Source organism: Colobus angolensis, unplaced genomic scaffold (assembly GCF_000951035.1).
Source record: "Colobus angolensis palliatus isolate OR3802 unplaced genomic scaffold, Cang.pa_1.0 Scaffold663, whole genome shotgun sequence".
Lineage (NCBI taxonomy): Eukaryota > Metazoa > Chordata > Mammalia > Primates > Cercopithecidae > Colobus > Colobus angolensis.
Window position 1 is genome coordinate 276108 of NW_012120299.1, and position 18417 is coordinate 294524.

At 54.1% G+C, this 18417-nt stretch overlaps 2 protein-coding genes across 5 annotated transcripts in view; one reads left to right on the plus strand and one right to left on the minus strand.

The window, feature by feature from the left end:
- Positions 1-5064: 5064 nt before the first annotated feature.
- GUCD1 (guanylyl cyclase domain containing 1) lies at positions 5065-17749 on the minus strand. The gene is given in 7 exon segments (XM_011925948.1): positions 5065-6539; positions 7284-7525; positions 9701-9792; positions 10696-10861; positions 11693-11777; positions 17425-17611; positions 17613-17749. Coding segments are annotated over 7 exon segments (894 nt in total). The 5' UTR covers positions 17640-17749; the 3' UTR covers positions 5065-6444.
- SNRPD3 (small nuclear ribonucleoprotein D3 polypeptide 18kDa) overlaps positions 17247-18417 on the plus strand; it is a 56313-nt gene continuing 55142 nt past the window's right edge. For 3 of the 4 annotated variants that reach the window (XR_001000029.1, XM_011925947.1, XM_011925945.1), the window contains exon 1: positions 17247-17886. The gene's annotated coding sequence lies outside the window, so the exon portion shown is untranslated. The remainder of the gene's footprint in view (positions 17887-18417) is intronic. The other variant, XM_011925946.1, reaches the window with a different exon arrangement.

Here is an 18417-nt window from a genome sequence, read left to right on the forward strand (position 1 = left end):
GTACACCATTCCATAAAAGCCAGCCTTTTGTGGGTCAGGTATTCTGTTGTAAGAAGACCCCAGATAGTAAGATTTTCAAAAGAGATGTACCTGGCCACTGTTGTCAGCGAGACAGGCAGTAAGTCCAAAACAGGGGCACCTCTGGGTGCAGTCTTCTTCCCTTTGCCAAAGGTTCCAATCAGCAAAATTAGTCACAGAGACCTTATATAGCTTAAAGGGATCATTAGGGTTTTGAGGACCCACAGGTAGAGAGTGGGCTTGCTAGACAGCTTCCAATACAGCCTTCCGGCGTGGGCCCTGCTCTAAAGGGTGCTGGTTGGCAAGTTAGCAGATGTAAAGGACCAAGTAGGATGCCCAAGTGAGGCACATGCTGTCTCCAATACCCAAGGAGTCTGAGAAGGTGCAGGGCCTTCTTTTTTGGTGGTGGTGGAAGGACCACCAGCAGCTTTTCCTTGACTCCTGGAAGGACTAAACATCGTGAATTGGCCGAGTGCCGTGGCTCACGCATATAATCCCAGCACTTTGGGAGGCCAAGGCTGGCGGATCACTTGAGGCCAGGAGTTCGAGACCAGCCTGGCCAACATGGTGAAACTCCATCTCTACTCCAAATACAAAAATTAGCCGGTTGTGGTGGCATGTGCCTGTAATCCCAACTACTCGGGAGGCTGAGGCAGAAGAATCACTTGAACCTGGGAGGCGGAGGTTGCAGTGAGCCGAGATCGCACCACTGCACTCCAGCCCAGGTGACAGCAAGACTCCATCTCAAAAAACAAAAAAAAAACCAACCAAACAAAAAAAAACCCAAAAAAACCTTGTGAATCAGCAGTCATATTCCAAGAAATGGAATTTTGTCAGGGTTTGTCAGTCCCCACTGCTGGTGGAGATGTGGTAACCTATGATCAGGATCTCCAGGACTGGGACTTTTGACTTGCCATCCAAGAGGACGTCATCTGTATGGTGAAAGTTTTGGACGTCAGAGGGCAGAGGGACTGAGTTAAAACCTGACTCACCCACAGGGGTTAAATGGCAGGGGAGTTTACCCCACTAGCACTGACTGAGAGAACCCCCTTTGGCACTTCAGGGCTGGAAGGAGAAGCACCAGTTCCTACTACAAATTCACGTATAGATGCAACAAAACAAGACATTGAATTGTCCCAAAGGGCCCCACAGCACTTGGCTTTTTCTCTCTGCACTGTGAAACTTGTCCAAACCCTGTCAGTTGAATTTGGAAACTCCCCTTCCCCCATGAGGCCAGGTAGGACAGTGGCTTATGCACCCATATCCAAGAGACATAAACGTTTTGAGGCACTTTTGTCCCCAGTGTTCCTTAGCATACTCAGGTGCTCATGGCCTTTGGTCACCCTTGAGGACAGGGAGACCTCATCCCTGCCCTCATCATTTCTCCTTAAAGCAGCCGAGGTTGAGGTAGAGAGGGAGTGAGGGACCAGGGATTGTGGACAAGAGACTCGTGTGGGCAAGAGACTGGTTCTGTGCCATTAAATAAGGGCACACTTACTTCTGGGTTCAAAGAGTGTGGCAGCAATTTGTGACTCAAATGAGTTTCCAATATTTTCAACCCATCCACAGCCCTATATCAGGTGGCAAGGCCATCATTACTGACTCTATTTATTTCAGCTTTGGGGATCCCTTGACTACACAGCCACATTGCTTTCTGGTTGAGGCCCCAGGGATTTTGTTCCGATTTTTGTTCTGCTGATTCAGACTAGATGTAAACCAGAGTGCCAGCATTTTCTTGCACTGATTCTCCAACCAGGGGGGTTGGAGGCCAGGAGACACCTGCACTTGCAGAAAGCTGTAATAACAGCGGAATCCTAAGTTTGAATAACATGAGGCCTTTTTTTAAAGTTTTTTTTTTTTTTTTTAGTGAGAAGGTCTCACTCTGTCACCTAGGCTGGAGTGCAGTGGTGCAATCATGGCTCACTGCAGCCTCCACCTTTTGGCTCAAGCATCTTCACACCTCAGCTTCCCGAGTAGCTGGGACCACAGGTGTGCACTGCCATGCCTGGGTAATTTTTTGTATTTTTGGTGGAGATAGGCTTTCATCATGTTGCCCAGACTAGTCTCAAACTCCTGAGCTCAAGCGATCTGCCTGCCTTGGCCTTCCAAGGTATTGGGATTACAGGTATGAGTCACCGTGCCTGGCTATTTTTTGTTTGAGACAGGGTCTTGCCCTGTTGCCCAGGCTGGAGTACAGTGGCATGATCACAGCTCACTGCAGCCTCGACCTCCTGGGCTCAGGAGGTCCTGTCACCTCAGCTTCCTGAAGAGCTGGGACCACAGGCACATCCACTATGCCCGGCTAATTTTTTGTATTTTTTATAGCAACAGTTTTGCCATGCTGCCCAGGCTAGTCTCAAACTCCTGGGCTCAAGTGATCCACCTACCTCAGCCTCTCAAAGTGCTAGGTTTACAGGCATGAGCCACTGTGCCCGGCCCCACACAAGTCTTGAACTTCTAGTCTCAAGTGATCCTCCAGCCTTTGCCTCCCAAAGTGCTGGGATTACAGGCATGAACCACCATGCCTGAGTCACCTGAAGTTTTTCTAATGGGCAGTACATGTTGCTCCTTCCACCATTCTTTGTAGGAGAGAATGTCTCCTGGATCCTGGGTGACATCAAAGGATTCAAATTCTGCCTCCCCTTTATTATTATTATCATTTTTTTGAGACAGAGTTTTGCTCTTGTTGCCCAGGCTGGAGTGCAGTAGTGCAATCTCGGCTCACCACAACCTCCACCTCCCGGGTTCAAGCAATTCTCCTGCCTCAGCTTCCTGAGTAGCTAGGATTACAGGCATGCGCCACCATGCCCGGCTAATTTTGTATTTTTAGTAGAGATGGGGTTTCTCCATGTTGGTCAGGCTGGTCGCGAACTCCCAGCCTCAGGTGATACACCCACCTTGGCCTCCCAAAGTGCTGGGATTACAGGCATGAGCCACCGTGCCTGGTCTTCTGCCTCCCCCTTAATGATTACCTTTAGTTCTGAAAAGTACAGGAAAGCTGCTGAAACAGGTATCATTTCAGCCTATTACCCATTCACTCACATTTATTGAACATCTACTAGGTGTCAGATACTGGGGTTACAGCAGTGGAGACAGACAAGATGATGTGTTTGAGGGAGGATGGGAAGGAATAGAAGTGCTCCTTTAAAAGTGATGACATTGGCCAGGCACAGTGGCTCATGCCTGTAATCCCAGCACTTTGGGAGGCTGAGGCAGGCAGATCACTTGAGGCCGGGAGTTTGAGAGCAGCCTGGCCAACATGATGGTAAAACCCATGTCTACTAAGAATACAAAAATTAGCCGGGCGTGGTGGTGTGTGCCTGGAATCCCAGCTACTCAGGAGACTGAGGCAGGAGAATTGCCTCAACCCAAGAGGTGGAGGTTGGAGTGAACCGAGATAGCGCTACTGCACTCTTGGTCTGAGACCTCAACCCCAACTCTGCATGCTCTGAGCAGCCAGCTCCACCCAGCACTCACCATCCCAGCCACTTTTTTTTTTTTTTTTTTTTTTTTTTGAGACAGAGTCTTGCTCTGTCGCCCAGGCTGGAGGGCAGTCGTGCGATCTTGGCTCACTGCAAGCTCCGCCTTCCGGGTTCATGCCATTCTCCTGCCTCAACCTCCTGAGTAGCTGGGACTACAGGCACCCGCCACCATGCCCGACTAATTTTTTTTTTTGTATTTTTAGTAGAGACGGGCTTTCACCGTGTTAGCCAGGATGGTTTTCATCTCCTGACCTCGTGATTCACCCGCCTCTGCCTCCCAAAGTGCTGGCATTACAGGTGTGAACCACCGTGCCCGGCCATCCCACCCACTTTTGTCTCTCCTCTTCAATATCCCCCTCATTCTGTGGTGTCTCCTGTAGTTGCATTTGTTGCAGTTCACTTGAGCTGAGCCCCGAGGCCCTTCTACCCCTAGTACTGCCTGTCCAGGACGGGCACAAGCATCCAGGCCTGAACAGGATGGATATGGCCCTAGAAAACAGAAAACAGGATTCCAGTCCCAGCTAAACTGGGTATGGCAAGACAAGGACCTGGGTTCCCATGTGCTCATGCTGAGAACTTAGGGACAGGAATTCTGCAGATCAACACAGCTTCACAAAGGCCAGCCAGGGGCTACCACCATTTTGCAGTGAGAATAATGTTTATTGAGAATGGCTCATTACAAACAAAATATATATAAAATCTCTGCAATGCAAAAGATCCCTTTCATCCCCCTGTGGCTAGAATGAACAAAGCCCACCGTCGCACATGGCTTCAGGTGCTGTGCTGGTCCCCAGCACATGGACAGGCTGGGCAGCTGTGGGTGTCATGTGCTGTGGGCAAAAGTCCCCGATGTCCAGGCTCTCTCTGGCCCCATTTTCATGACTTGTGCAAGAATGCAACACAGTGTGGCTTACATCCTGCCTCTGCGACCCTCCCTAGGCAGATGGGTCTTCAGAATGGGCAGCTTTCTCATTCATCTTCCAGGCAGGTGACCTTTAACTTGTAGCGTGCCCTGAGAAGCCGTCCTCTGGGACCAGAGACTGAGTGTTTCTAAACATCTTGGATGGACTGAGGTGCTGTTACCACCCTCCATAAAGGCCACTCCCTAGTGACAGCCCTAACAGCATGTGCACTGTGTCTGAATCACATCCCGCCATCCTGAAAACTTCATTTCCTTCCACTGGTTTCTTTCACACAGCTATTCTCACAATTTTACCAGAACACCTCCTGAAGATGCCCACACCCCACAGCTGCTGTGCATGGGTACTCCTGGGCCACCTGGCATTAAGGCAATGGAGATGAGACCAGTCTGGAGCTAACACCGGTCTCTGAAACCCAGAAGGGCTGCCCAGCTAACAGCACCTCCCTCTTGGCCAAAGGCTTTGTCTAGGGTTGAGGAGCAATTTGGCTGGGTGGTCTGACCGCCCTCCTAAACAGAGCCCACCTCTGCCCCCAGAGTCACCTGGTAGAGGAGGGGCCAGCTGCCACCATGCCCTGCCTTGGGCACTGTAAGAGCAGGACCCAGGAGTGCAGGGATGGTATCACTGTTGCCCCTTTGAAAATGATCAATTTCCCTTAGTTTTTTAGGTACAGACTGGGGTTCAAGACCCAGCTCCACTATTGTCCTGGGCAGCTTCCCCTCACTGGGCCAGCTGCCTCATCAGCTGCCTCGTCTGTGAGGTGAAGGGGCTGATACTTAAACCGCTGGTCAAGTCCCTTTCTCTGAAAAAGAACTTGAGCTGGCTAACTGCCCTGTGCAGAGGTGTTAGTGGTTCCAAAGTACCTTCACTCTTACGATTACTGTTATACTTGAAGGTGATTACCCCTCAAAAATGAAAACTTAAATCTCAAACAACCCCTGACCCCAACCAAAGAAAAAAAAAAAAGAGGAAGGAAAGAGCTCTATGCTACTTGCTGTGTTGTAAGATCCTAGGCAGGAACCCCTCTTCTCCATCAAGATAAAAGAGGCCCAGTATCATGTGCAACCTCGTGTGAAGACCAGGTTGGGTGGGTAGCTGCAGGCTGCCCCTGCCCATTGCTTTGGAGCACAGGCCCTAGCAGCCAACCTTAAAGGACTAGGGGCTCCCCACACTCAGAGGGCAGACCCTGCTGTCAGGATTTAGGCTGGTGTCAGGAGGCTTCCTGGGTGCGGAGATCCCTCTGGGTCTAGGGCAGCTGTTTATTCCCAGAGCACACATTGTGCTGCCAGCCATCAGGCCTACCAGTGGGATTTAGGCCCAGGCCACACCCCTGAGAGCCCTCCATCTGAGCTGGAGGACCTGGAGGGCTGTGGAGGGCTTAAGAGTCTCCAGGGCCAGGGCTCTGCATGGCGGGGCAGCTGTGAGGTGTGTCTATGCTGGGTGGCAGGGGCCAGGCATCCTGTAACGAGCCGCAGAAACTTGGGCCCACAGGTAGGCAGGAGGCACTGGTGTTGTCAACCACGGGGCACGGGGACATATGCAGCACTTCCAGAAGAGAGGGGCCTGGAGGGGTCCTCAGTTCTGGGGCATTGGGGTCAACTATGCTGTCTCCAGACACTCACATACTGTCCTGACAAATGGCATTAGTCAAGCGACTTCTCTCTCCAGACTCAGCCCCCTGCGGTCTGTGCGGAGACCCTTGCCTTGGGTCTGGCTCAAAGGCAACAAGGGCACTGTTGGGACTGGACTTCCTGTGGGCACAGCTGGAGTCAGGCTTGGGGTCTTGGGGTATGCTTCCAGCAGCCAGCAGGTGCTTGGCGTGAGCGACATGACAACACACGGCACTGGCAGACAAAGCAGCTGTGCCACAGTATCCCAGAGTTCCTGGGGCTCTGCCAGATGGGCTGAGGCTGCAGTTCCACATTCTAGCCCCAGCAGCCCCAGGCCTGGGCCAGGGCATCCTGAGTGGGCCCAGCTGGGGTGGGGATGGGGTCCAAGGGCCTGGGCACACCAGGCTCCTGCTGTCAGCTGTCCAAGTAGACAAAGAGGATGTCCTCATCTGTGCCATAGCTGGTTCTGGCCTCCTCAAAGTTACTGATGCTGGTGCTGCACATTCCTGCTGGGGGTGGAGAGGGCAGAACGGGGTCAGTGCGTTGTGAGATAGCACCTACCCCACCGACACAGTGCCCAGGGGAGCTGGGTGAGGCCTGTGTCCCACCCGCATGGCCACTCCTCTCAGCTCAAGTCCTCCACCCCCAGGAAGCCCTCCTTGCCCATCCTGGTCTTCATGAGCTTTCTCTGACTCCTCCCCAGTTGAGCAGTTGGAGAAAGTGAGGCCCAGAGAGGGGAAGAAACATGCTCCAGGCCACATAGATGGGGTAAGTTTATGTGATCAGGGCGTCCAGGGGTTGTCTCTGTGAATCCAGTCTATGAGAGTCAGGGCGGCCCTTCCCTGTGCCTGGAGGGCAGTAGGCAGGCCAGGATGGGTCTAGAGCAGGGGCTGGGTCTGGCCGGCTTTTCTTTCTGAGGAATGTGCTGGCCATCCTGGCGGGTGGGGGAGGGGTGCAGCCTGTGCAGCATGGAAGGGTGAGGCAGGGACCTGGGCAGTGGCGTGGGGCCTGTGGTGTGGGAGGGAGGGGTGGCCAGGTTGTAGAGAAGGCTGGCACAGTGTGCTGCAGGTTTGCCTGCATGGCCTGAGGGGTGACTCCAGTGACAAGAGTCCAGGAGGAGCAGGGGCGTTGGGGAAAAGGTGGTAAGGGAGGCCCTGGCCACACTAGATTGAATGGGTGGGAATCGTGGGCACTGGGCATACAGAACAGTGAACGTGGCCCACTCTGCCTCACCCGCCCCACCCAGCACTCACGGTCGGCATAGGCCGGGTTGTTGTAAAAGATGCAGCCAGTGGCCCGGTTGTAGCCGCGCAGGACGATGAAGTGGCCCTGGTAGTCAGGAGTGCGGCAGAAGCAGCGGTGGCCACTGGGGGCGAAGCAGCAGTACTTGACAGGGCTGGAACACAGGTCACAGTGCAGCACCCCAGAGTTCACCAGCACGATGGCCACATGGCCCTGAGCCAGGTGCGCCTGGATGTCCTGCACGCTCACCGTGCTGTGGGCAGGAGAGGGGTCAGCTGGTGCTGCTGGGCCCCCATTCCCCATCCCTCAACTGGATCCCTGCTTGTTCCTGTTTCTGTGTTACAAAGCTTGGGGATCGGCTCCTCTTCCCTTTGCCCTGAACTCCCTGCTCTGTCACTGTGGCCCAGGCTCAGCCTAGAGCCAAGCAGGAGACTGGTAGGGTGTGCATGTCTGAGTGTGCACAAAGATGAGCTGGCCCTGTCAGGCCCTTCACGGGGAGGGCAGTTCAGCTCCAGGTGGGTCCAGTCAAGGGCCACTAGAGCAGCACGCAGAAACCGTCCTCCTCCTGTGTCCCAGCCTGGTTAGTGAATTCTTTTTGCCCAGCTTTGTCTCTCCTCTACCCTAAATCATATGTGGTTTACGTTGAAAACTGCACACCCAATCTAATCCCCCAAATCTAAGCCACGCATGGCTCAGACACTTTCAAAACCAAATGCTTCTCTGAAAGAGTTATTTTACTTTTTTCCTAAGGCTCCTTGTGGCAGAAGGGACTGCCCAGGAAGGGCTGGGCCACATTGCTTCCAGGGGAGCTCCAGTTCAGCAATGACATCTGCCTGGAGCCTCCCTCACTAATAGAAGGTGCTGCCCCATCCTGTGCCTTCCACTAGGCAGCAAATCCAAATGAAAACCTAGAACAGGGCTGGGCACAGCAGCTTACGCCTGTAATCCCAGTGCTTTGGGAGGCCAAAGTGGAAGAATCGCTTGAGCCCAGGAATTAAGAGACCAGCCTGGGCAACAGCAGCAGTACCCTGTCTCTGCAAAAACATTAAAAAATTTACCAGGCATGGAGCATGGTGGTATGAGATTGTGGTTCCAGCTACTCGGGAGACTGAGGCAAGAAGATCACTTGAGCCTGGGGCTGTAGCCGTGAGCTATATTGCAATATTGCAGCACAGCACTCCAGCCTGCATGACAGAGTAAGACCCTGTCTCTTAAAAAAAGAAAAAAGAAAACACCCAGAGGGGCAGAGGGAAGATGGGGCTGTGGGCAGGGGGAGCTCTAGGCCAGGAGCTCCTGCATCTTTGCTGGAGGGGCTGTTCACCCACTTGGGGCCTTCCTTAGGAGTGGCAGCATCAGTACCACATGGCCTGGCCCAGCTTCAGCCACAGCTGAGTCACGTGGCAGTTTGGATTGCTGCCTTGGCCAAGGAAACATGCCATTTTTCCATTTGGTCTTTGAAACAAAATAGCTGGCTGAGTTCCCAGTGGCAGTGTACAAGAGTGGGATTTCAGCTATAGGGAAAAAGCAGGAGCTTGGCTGGAAGGAAAAGCTACAGGCTTCAAGGAATAACAAGCATGGGTTCAGATCATGGCATGGTCAAGATGCTGGGGGTGACCTTGGGTGTCTCTCTCATCCTCAGTTTCCTCCCCCGAGAAACGGAGACAGCAACAGCTTTTCCACTCAAGGAGATGGTACCTGTTGACAGCCGCTAAATAAACATTTGCTGCCTTTCCTTCCAACATGTGCCCATGTGGTCAAGGTATGAATGGAGATCCCACCCCACCCCCATTTTCTAAATCACCTATCATGTGATTATAGCAGGTCAATAATGAAAATATAAATCTGCAAAGAAAGGGAAAATCTGAGAAAAGTCTGTCCAGGACCTAGAGGCAGCAGGTCTGAGCCCCGCTCTCACATAATCCAGAGAAGAATGCCACTCACATTGGGGCAAACTGCACCCAGGGTCTTCCTGAATCCAGCCCCAATGCATACAGATGAGAAGGGGAGGCCCTTGTAAGGTCACAGCAGCCCTTACACACTGGGTCCTCCCTGCTCCCCGTCCCTTGTCAATCACTGCACCAGCACATTCTTCTTAGGCCATCACCCTTTCATTAGGGGTCCTGTGTTGTGTCCCATGCTGTCCTTCTGCAAGCAGCCCAAGGGCTGGATGCAATCTCTCTCGCTCACCTGTCCCTCCAGCACCTGCTCAGGATCCATCCCCAGTCAGAGCCTGGGACATGAAGCCCCAGTGATCTCCATAAACCAAGGCTCAAGGGGGCAAGTCAGTGCCCACAGCCGCCTGGTAGCCAGTTCTGCCTGGCTCCAGAGTTCCAGCCGTTCCTGAACACTATCCCGAGGCCCCCCCACTGCAGATCTGTGGGTGAGCAGGCGTGAGAGGAAGGGCGGGTAGGAAGGTCGGGGGGCTCACCATTTCTCCACCAGCACCTTGCAGGCCTTGGCTTGTGCAAACAGCTGATTCACCCGGGTCTCCTCTGTGTCAAAGTGCTTCCTGTAGAAAGACTGAACAGAGAAGAGGGGGCTGGAGCAGCCACCACTCAGGCTGCCTTCACTCCATTTGGATGAAGGAACTAAAGAGCATGTTACGGAGGCAGAGACAACAGGAGGGCAGAGGAGCCCCACCTGTCAGGACAGATGGTACGTGCAGCAAGCCTGATCAGAAAGCTGTCTGTCCTAAGCAGGAGCAGGGATGCAGGACCACACAGAGGCATGAGGACGATGCTTGAGAGGGGTGGGCAGCTGGGCTCAGGTCAGCTCCCTGGGGAGGATCAATCACCCTTGGGCTTGTACACTCTGGCAGGCATGAGCAGGAGCCCATAGCGAATAAGCAAGGGGGATGAGGCTGAGCCACCTGGGACAGCCCAGCTACAGCTTGGCTTAGCTAGGTGTGATCCACGGAACACACTTTGCTGGCATGGCTATGTTGGCATTATTTTTCAAAAGGCAAAAAAAAAAAAGAAAAGATGGTATTTTGGTTTTCTTCTAGACTACCAATTACCCAGCTTAAAAGCTGGCTCTCCTGGTGAAAAGAAAAAAAATGTGCAAATGATGATGGATGAAGCCAGTGATGTTCTCAGAGGCCCTGGGCCCGCCTTGTGCTGAGGACAGTAGGAAAGAGTGTAGGAAGTAGCCTCTGCACATTCTGAGGGTTGTAGAAGGCAGGCAGACAGGAGCCAGGACTTAGTACTCAGATCCTCTGGGCAGGCCAGAATGCAAAGGCACCTGCTCTGACTGGCTCCCAAATCCTGCCTATAGCCTCTCTGCTGCTGCTCCCTGGTCTCTGTACACCTGGGTATCTACCTGGGTGTCTAGCCCTTGACTGCTCCCTCTTCCAACTACTGGAACCAAGTGGCCTTATACCTCTGTGTGGCCCCACATGGGAAGGCCCAGTGGCTGGTCGCTCACCTGGTTCTTGTAGCCCTTATCGACGCCCAGGGTCTGGGTACAGAAACGGTGCCTCACACCAAAGTGGTGCATCAGGTAGGCCAGGTCGATGGTCCAGATGCTCCTGGTCAGCTGCAGCTCCTGCAGGGCTCTCTCAAACTCACTATCGTCCAGCTGGCCCAGGTACCTGCAGGGAGATGCGCGGGGAGCTCAGCTTGCTCTTGAGGGTTAACTGGACCAGGTCACCCTCCACCCGCTGGCCCAAGAGCCCCTGTCACAGGTCCCATTCCCCAGAAGTCGCCCTCCTTCATCATGAGACCCTAGCTCCTGTCCACACACTGCCCAGGCTGCCTGGGGCACCATCCTGGCTCCAGAGTTGCAGGCCTGGACTCTGCTTCTCACATCTCTCGTGTCTTGTGGGCTGTGACCTTGGGCAAGTCGTTGTCTTCTCTGGCCTCTTTAGCTTCATCTCTAAGATTAGGTCCCTGGATCACATCAGTGGTTTTCAAAGTTTTAGGCACAGAACCCTTTTACTGAATGTGGCTGGGATTTCCAGGATGTAAAACAGATGAAGGTACAGCTGCCCTGGGGTTCCAGGAAGCCAAATGAAAAACTCTTGTACAAGCTGACGGCTACAGTCCCTCTTGGCTCTCACTGTCCAGATTTCTGTGATATTCACAGAGCTTCCGCTTAACGGCCAGCACCCCAGTCTCCCAGGAGCCAGAGGCCAGGGGGTAGAGGGCCTCCTGTCCCAGTCACAGAGCGGCCTTGTGGGACAGGCCTGGACACCTGGGACTTCCTGGCCACCCCAAGCCCCCAGCCATTACTATCATGGAGACCTGGAAGGCCTGGTCCACCTCTTGCTCGCTTTTGCAGATGGGACTAGGACCAGGTAGAAGCTTGGCCTCCTGCAAGCCCCAACCAAAGACAGTGACAGGGACAATGGATCCCACCCAGGTCTCTCCCAAGCCAGAGCAGGAGATGTAGATGGGGAGCCCCCAGCCCTGGCCCCACTCACCGCAGCACCATCCTGGAGCAGGCCAGGCCACAGTCCCAGTGGTAGAGCTGCTGGATGACTGGCACAGGCAGCTGTACAAAGTCCCCTGTGCAGAAACAGAAGGAAGTCACAGACCCTCAGCGCAGAGCCCACCACCGCCACCCTTATGGGAGACAAGTGTCACTGCCTCCTGCCTAGACCCTGCAGGGGCTGCTCAGGGACCTTCCCACAATCCTTCAGCAACTCCCTTAAATCCAGGCTCCTACAATAGCAGTGATCTCCCCAAAACACTGGCCAGAGAGGTCAGCCCTACTGAAAATCCTCCAGTGAGCTGGGTCCCACATTTCTTAAGACAATACCTCCATGGCTGCTGCCCTAGCACCCTCTGCACCCTTGCCTTTGTGTGTCATAATCCCTCACACCCCGGGGGCCTTTGCACACCTGGTCCCTCTGCCTGGACATACCTGGCTTCCCGGGTGCCTAACTCCTGCCCTTGGATGTCACTTCTCCAGTGTTGCCCCTCTGGGGCCCAGTGACCCACATGTGCAGTCACTGCCCCCATGCCTACTCAGAGGCCTTCTTTTGGTGGGAGCTCTGAGGAGGAGGGACAGGGTCTTTTTTTTCAACGGGGTCTTGCTCGGTCGCCCAGGCTGGAGTGCAGTGGCATGATCTCGGCTCACTGCAACCTCCACCTCCCAGGTGGCAAGTGATTCTCCTCCCTCAGAGTAGCCTTAGTCCACAGGTGCGCCACCACACCCAGCTAATTATTATAATTTAGTAGAGATGGGGTTTCACCATGTTGTCCATGGCTGGTCTCAAACTCCTGACCTCAGATAATCCACCTCAGCCTCCCAAAGTGCTGGGATTACAGGTGTGAGCCACCCTGCCTGGTCAACAGGGGCTGTTTTGTTTCCTGCTTTCATTCCAGGAATGGCACATGGGAGGCACTCAGCAGATACATGTATCTGAGTTCACGAGGCCCCTGGAGGTTAGCTTGACTCCAAAGACCCCAGGACCACCAGGGTGTGAGACCATGGCCAGGAGAAGGGAACTGTCAGGTAAGCTGTGCAGCATATGGAATATCCTTGTGAGCTCCACCCCCCACCAACCCTGGGCAACCTCTCGGTCTGTCTTTGCCAGGCTGTGAGGTGGAGCAGAAAGAGCCTGACCTAGCATTCCAGACCCAACTGTGCCACTGCTGGCTGGCTGTGGGCTGGGCAGCTGACTTCCTCTTGCTGGAATGAGTCTAGCCATCCCTAAACGGGCAGCGGGTGGAAGAGGGGGGACTTTGGTCTGATTCAGTCATTCAGTCGACAAATATTTCCCCAAAGCCTAGTAAGTGCCTGGTGTGTGTACTGGAGATACAGCAGTGAGTGACACAAAGTTAACTATCCTGATGGACAGCAAAAACAAGCAAACATAACAAAATAGAGGCCTAGGTTGGGGGAAACAGTAAGGGTGTGCCTTAGAGGGAATGGGCCTTAGCACACAGCATGTGCTAAGGCCCTGAGGTGGGGCAAATGGGCATGTGGCATGCAGGACCCTCCTCAGTAGCCACCTCATGAACCTGGACAAAGTTCAGAGTCTAAAGAGGAGGAGACTTATCTCTGCTGTTACTCACTCATGACACTCATTCAGCACGTGAAAACCCAGCCCACATTATTTCCCCATCTGGCAGGTCTCCCCTGGACCATGTGACTAGCTCTGTGCAGAGCCACCCCAGGAGCCCTCCTGCTGTGCCAGCCCCAGTTCCCCTCACTGCCCTGTGTGTGGGCCCCTGCCTAACCTGCCCCACCAACCTCATCTAGGCCGCCCTCACCTGTGGTCTAGTTAACCTGTGAACTCATTAAGGCTTCATTCTACCCCCAAGGCATTGGCATGTGAGGCTCCCTCTGTCTGAAACTCTCTCCTGGCTGCTCTTCTCAAGGTTGTGTTCCTTCTAGTCATTCAAGTCCCAGCTCAAAATCTCTTCTTAGTGGTTTTTCTAACTAAGCCTTTGAGAAACAAGGGGACTCTCCTTCACAGCATCCTGTTCATTTCCTTCACAGTGCTTGGCAAAAGTAGCAATAGATCAAGCCACTCTGTCTCTAGACTGCAAGCTTCCTGAAGGCAGGTGCTATGGTATCCTCTCCAAAATTCATGTTGAAACTTAATCTCCATTGTGGTGGTATGAAAAGATGGGTGTGGAAGATATCCACAACCAAAAATAAATAAATACATAAGTAAGTGTGGCCTTTTGAGAAGTCAGGAAGGCTCTGCCCTCATCAGTGAATTAGTGCCTATAAAAGGGCTGCAGGAAACTAGCATAGGCCATTTGTTTTTTGCCCTTCTGTTCTTGTGTCATGTAAAGGTACAGTGTTTATGCCCTTTCTGTTCCTTCCACCATTGAGGACACGCAGGTGTCACCATCTACAAGGAACAGACCTTTACCAGACACAGAACCTGCCAGCGCCTTCATCTTGGACCTTGGAGTCTCCAGAACTGTGAAGAATTAAATTTCTAGAGCCGGGCACAGTGGCATACACCTGTAATCCCAACTACTCACGAGGCCAAGACAAGAGACAAGGAGTTTGAGACCAGTTTGAGCAAAATAGTGAGACCTCCATCTCCAAAAAAGAAAAAAAGAAATTAAATTTCTATTGTTTCTAAATTACCCAGTCCTGAGTATTTTGTTATGGAAGCACAAATGAACTGAGACAGCAGGAAACTTGCCAATCTTGTTCCCTGTTATTCTCAGTCACTGGTGTTGGATGTTTAGTAGTAACTCAATAAATATTTGCTGGAAGAAATAAACATTTTTAGGCCAGGCATGGTGGCTCACACCTGTAATCCCAGAACACTGGGAGGCCAAGGCGGGCAGATCACTTGAGGTCAGAAGTTTGAGACCAGCCTGGCCAACATGGTGAAACCCCGTCTCTACTAAAAAGACAAACATTAGCCGGGTGTGATGGCCAGAGCCTGTTATCCTAGCTACTTGGGAGGCTGAGGCAGGAGAAGTGCTTGAACCCGGGAGGCGGAGGTTGCAGTGAGCCAAGATTACGCCACTGCACTCCAGCCTGGGCAACAGTGAGACTCCATCTTCAAAAAAAAAAAAAAAAGAACTTGAAACAGGGTCTCACTCTGTCGCCCAGGCTGGAGTGCAGTGGTGTGACCAGAGCTCACTGCAGCCCTGAACTCCCAGGCTCGAGGGATCCTCCGACCTCAGCCACCTGAGTAGCTGGAACTATGGGCACACACTACCACACCCAGATAATTTTAAAATTGTTTTTGTAGAGATGGGGTCCCATTATGCTGCCCAGGTTGGTCTCAAACTCCTGGGCTCAAGCAATCCTCCTGCCTTGGCCTCTCAAAGTCCTGGGATTACAGGGGTGAGCTACTGTGCCAGGTCAGAAGAAATGAACTTACTAAGCACTCACTGTTTGCTAGGCTCTGGGGACACAAAGGTGACTAAAAACCCACCCAAGCCCTGACCCCTAGGGACTCATAAAATGCTGAGCAGTGGGAGAGCTCTGCTTTCCCCTATTGCTCAAAATGAGAATTCTTCAGTGGCAGATGGAGACGAGGTTGCATTTGCCTCCTTCCAGCCCTCAGCCCAGAGCAGGCACTTAGATATGCTTGGGGAATGGAGGGCATTTTCCAAAAAGATCTCATACCTTGACATGCCCAGGCCTATTTGTCACTTCACTGCTCTGTACCCCTCTTCCCCCAGGCGTCCAGACTATAGCCTTCTGTGTCAGGTTCCCTCCTTACTCTGTGGCTTGGGCTGTGACACTGACTAGCTGAGCTATCTTCTGCCAGGCTATGACTCTGTCCATGCCTTTCCGTGTCCAGCTGTAAAATGTAGCACAGGACAGCAGCTCTCTCTCAGAGACTCAGCTGCCCCTCCTCCTCTTGCCCTGCAATCTAGAACTCCTTGATCCTGAGGCCCAGCAGGCCCCATAGGGCCATCTTCAGTCTTGGCAAGGGCGGATGGGACCTAGAGATGCTCATGTTGGGGGAGATAATGTTAGGCGAGGCCTTGGCATTTGTCCCCATAACAGCTTTAGCCTTCTGAACACAACGCCACAGCCAGATGTTGCTGCCTGGAGCCAAGGGGCTGCCTGGAAGGCCCTGGTCTGACCTCAGTTAGTGGTTGTCACTGAGGAAGACAGGCAGTGTGCTAGCCTTGAATACTTAACCCATCTCAGACTCAGTCCGGTCAGCTGCAAAAGTGCAAATCACAGTGGGCACCTACTTCACTGGGTCGTTCGTTATGAGGATTAATGAGGCACTGCATGTAAACAAGTGCGCACAGCGCCTGCCTGCCTCATAGAAAGCTTCCTGTGAATGTAAGCCATTCCTCCTCTGAGGCTCAGGAAAGGCAAGTATCTTGTCTCAGATCACAGGGCTAGACAACTGGAGGAGGAGGGATGTCAATCCCCCCGCACCCACTCCACACAGCAAACACAAAAGAGAACACTCCCTGGGAGTGACACCTGAAGGTCAGGGTCCCACATGCTGTTGACCTCTCCCACAGTTGGCACTTCACTAGAGAGTTTACTAGCTAGCACTCCGTTCCTCATCAACCCTGCGCCTTCAGCAGGACAGGAGTCACGTCTTCCCCCCTCCTACTTCTTGGGCAAGCAAACTAACTGCCAAGACATTGAATACCAGTCCGGGTCTCCGCCCCAAAGGGGCTCAGGCTACCGCGTGGCAGAGGGAACCAGAGGGGGAAGAACAGGAGCAAAACAAAACGCCGAGTCTGGGAGGCCAGGGCACCGGCCCTTCCATTACTCGGTGCTCTCGGCCAGTTTCCTGCCCTTCCCAGCCTCAGTCCTCCACGGTTCCCCAAGGCACGAGAGCTCCCAAGGCGGCTCCAGTAGCACTTTTCGCTTCTGGGGAAGGTGGCGCCCCTTCTACCCGGACCCTCCCACCATGCTGACAAGGGTCGCAATCCTGCGAGTGTCAGGAAACCCCCACTGACTGGAGGGAGGCGGGTGTGGGGGCGAGGCGGGAGTCGGCCCAAGGTCGCGCGGCTGGACCCTGCCCCGCGCTAGGGCGGGGTCCCCTTCGTTCCTAGGGTGAAGACTGGGCCCACAGAGAGGCACTGACCGGGCTCGAGCGGCGGCCCCGCTGCCTCCGCCTCCGTCCTCATGACCCGGGCGGCGCGGGGCGCCCATGGCCCCGGCCCAGAGCGGGCTACAGCTTCCGCTTCGGCTGGGGCGGGAGGGCGGTCGGTGCGTGTCGAGTTCCTTCTCTGCCACCGCCGCCGCTGCGGAGGGGAGAACCGGAGGCGGTGGCTGGGCCGCCCCAAGCCCCGCCCCAGCCCTTCCAGGTCTCGAATCTGGAGGCCCCGCCCTTTCTCTAAGCCCCGCCCCAAACTTTGATCCTAGAGGCCCCCAGTCTCCCGATTTAAATCTGCCCCGGCCATTCACCGCCTCAGCGTCGAGTGGCCCCGCCCTCTCGTCCAATCCTCGCGCAGCCGCGAAGCCCACCAAGACGCGGACCCGGAAGCTCCGCCCCTTTCTGAGCCCCGCCCCAAAGCCCGTGCATTTCGTGACAGAGGCTCCTCCCTTCAGCAAGCCCCGCCTCTGCCGAGGCCCGCTCCTTCGCCAGTCTTAGCTGTAAACCCGGGTCCCGCCCAGTGTATTCCGGAAGCTCCAAACAACTCTCCTCCCACTGCCTTTAGGGATGACCCTGAGCCGGCCGCCTGTCTACTCTATACCTAACTTTATCCCTACGAGATACCTAGCCTCACTCAGGGCGCCCCTTACCTGGCGGTGCCGGGATCAAAAAATTAAATTGTGAGGGGAAGTCCTGGCCCTTGGCCCAACCTCCTGCTGCCCCCGGTCTGAGAGCCCAGGCCCCGAGTCTCCGCCTTGCCGTCCAGCCTGTCCTTGGTGTGGGGTGCTTGTAAGTGCAAGCACCCTCTCCGGTTCTCTGCCGGCCCCAAGGGTCGTTGTTTGCGGCGGTCCCCGGGCCCAGTCATCGGCCCTCTTTTCCGGTGCCGGAACTATCGTACTGGTGCCTTAGTTTCCCAGCCGGCAGGCGGAGTGAGAAGGAAGCGGAGGCGACACCGCTCTCACCACTGGGGAGAGGAAGGAGGCGGGCCCTGCGCGCAGCATTTTGGGAACGAGTGGAATTCTGGGAGCTGGGCCCGCCATTCTCTTGATTCACGCCTTCGGCGTAGGGGCCTTTGCCGTGCACCGAAGAAAAGGACAAGTAGGCCAGAGCCGGTGAGGCTGGGGACGGGCGAGGGGAGGTCGAGGTGCCTGTGAGGGGCCAGGGGCTGGAGAAAGACTCAATGCATGGAACTCTGCGGGACTCGGGGAGGGAAGAAAGCGGGAAGTTTGGGCCACCCAAACGTCAGCGTCGCCTCACTAGCGCCTGGAAGTAAGTTCATTAGCTCCCCCCTCAACGTGCATGCTTCTTACATTCTGTATCTCTCCAGGTGAGTGTTTTTCAGAGCTTCCAGGCAGTAATCTTGAAGTCATTTCCTATGAGTTTTTTGAATCTTGAAGTCAAATCCTATGAGGGTTTTTTTTTTTTTTTTTTTAAAGTAGAGACGGTTTCACCATGTTGCCCTGGCTAGTTTCGAACTCCTGGGCTCAAGGGATCCACCGGCCTCGTCCTTCAAAAGTGTTGGGACTACGGGCGTGAGCCATCGCGCCCCGCCGGTTATTTTTTAAAAGTTCTTTGCATCTCTGCCCCCAGCTCCCTTTCAGGCAGTGGTCCCGTCGTGCTTTCCACACTGTTGCAGCAGTTTT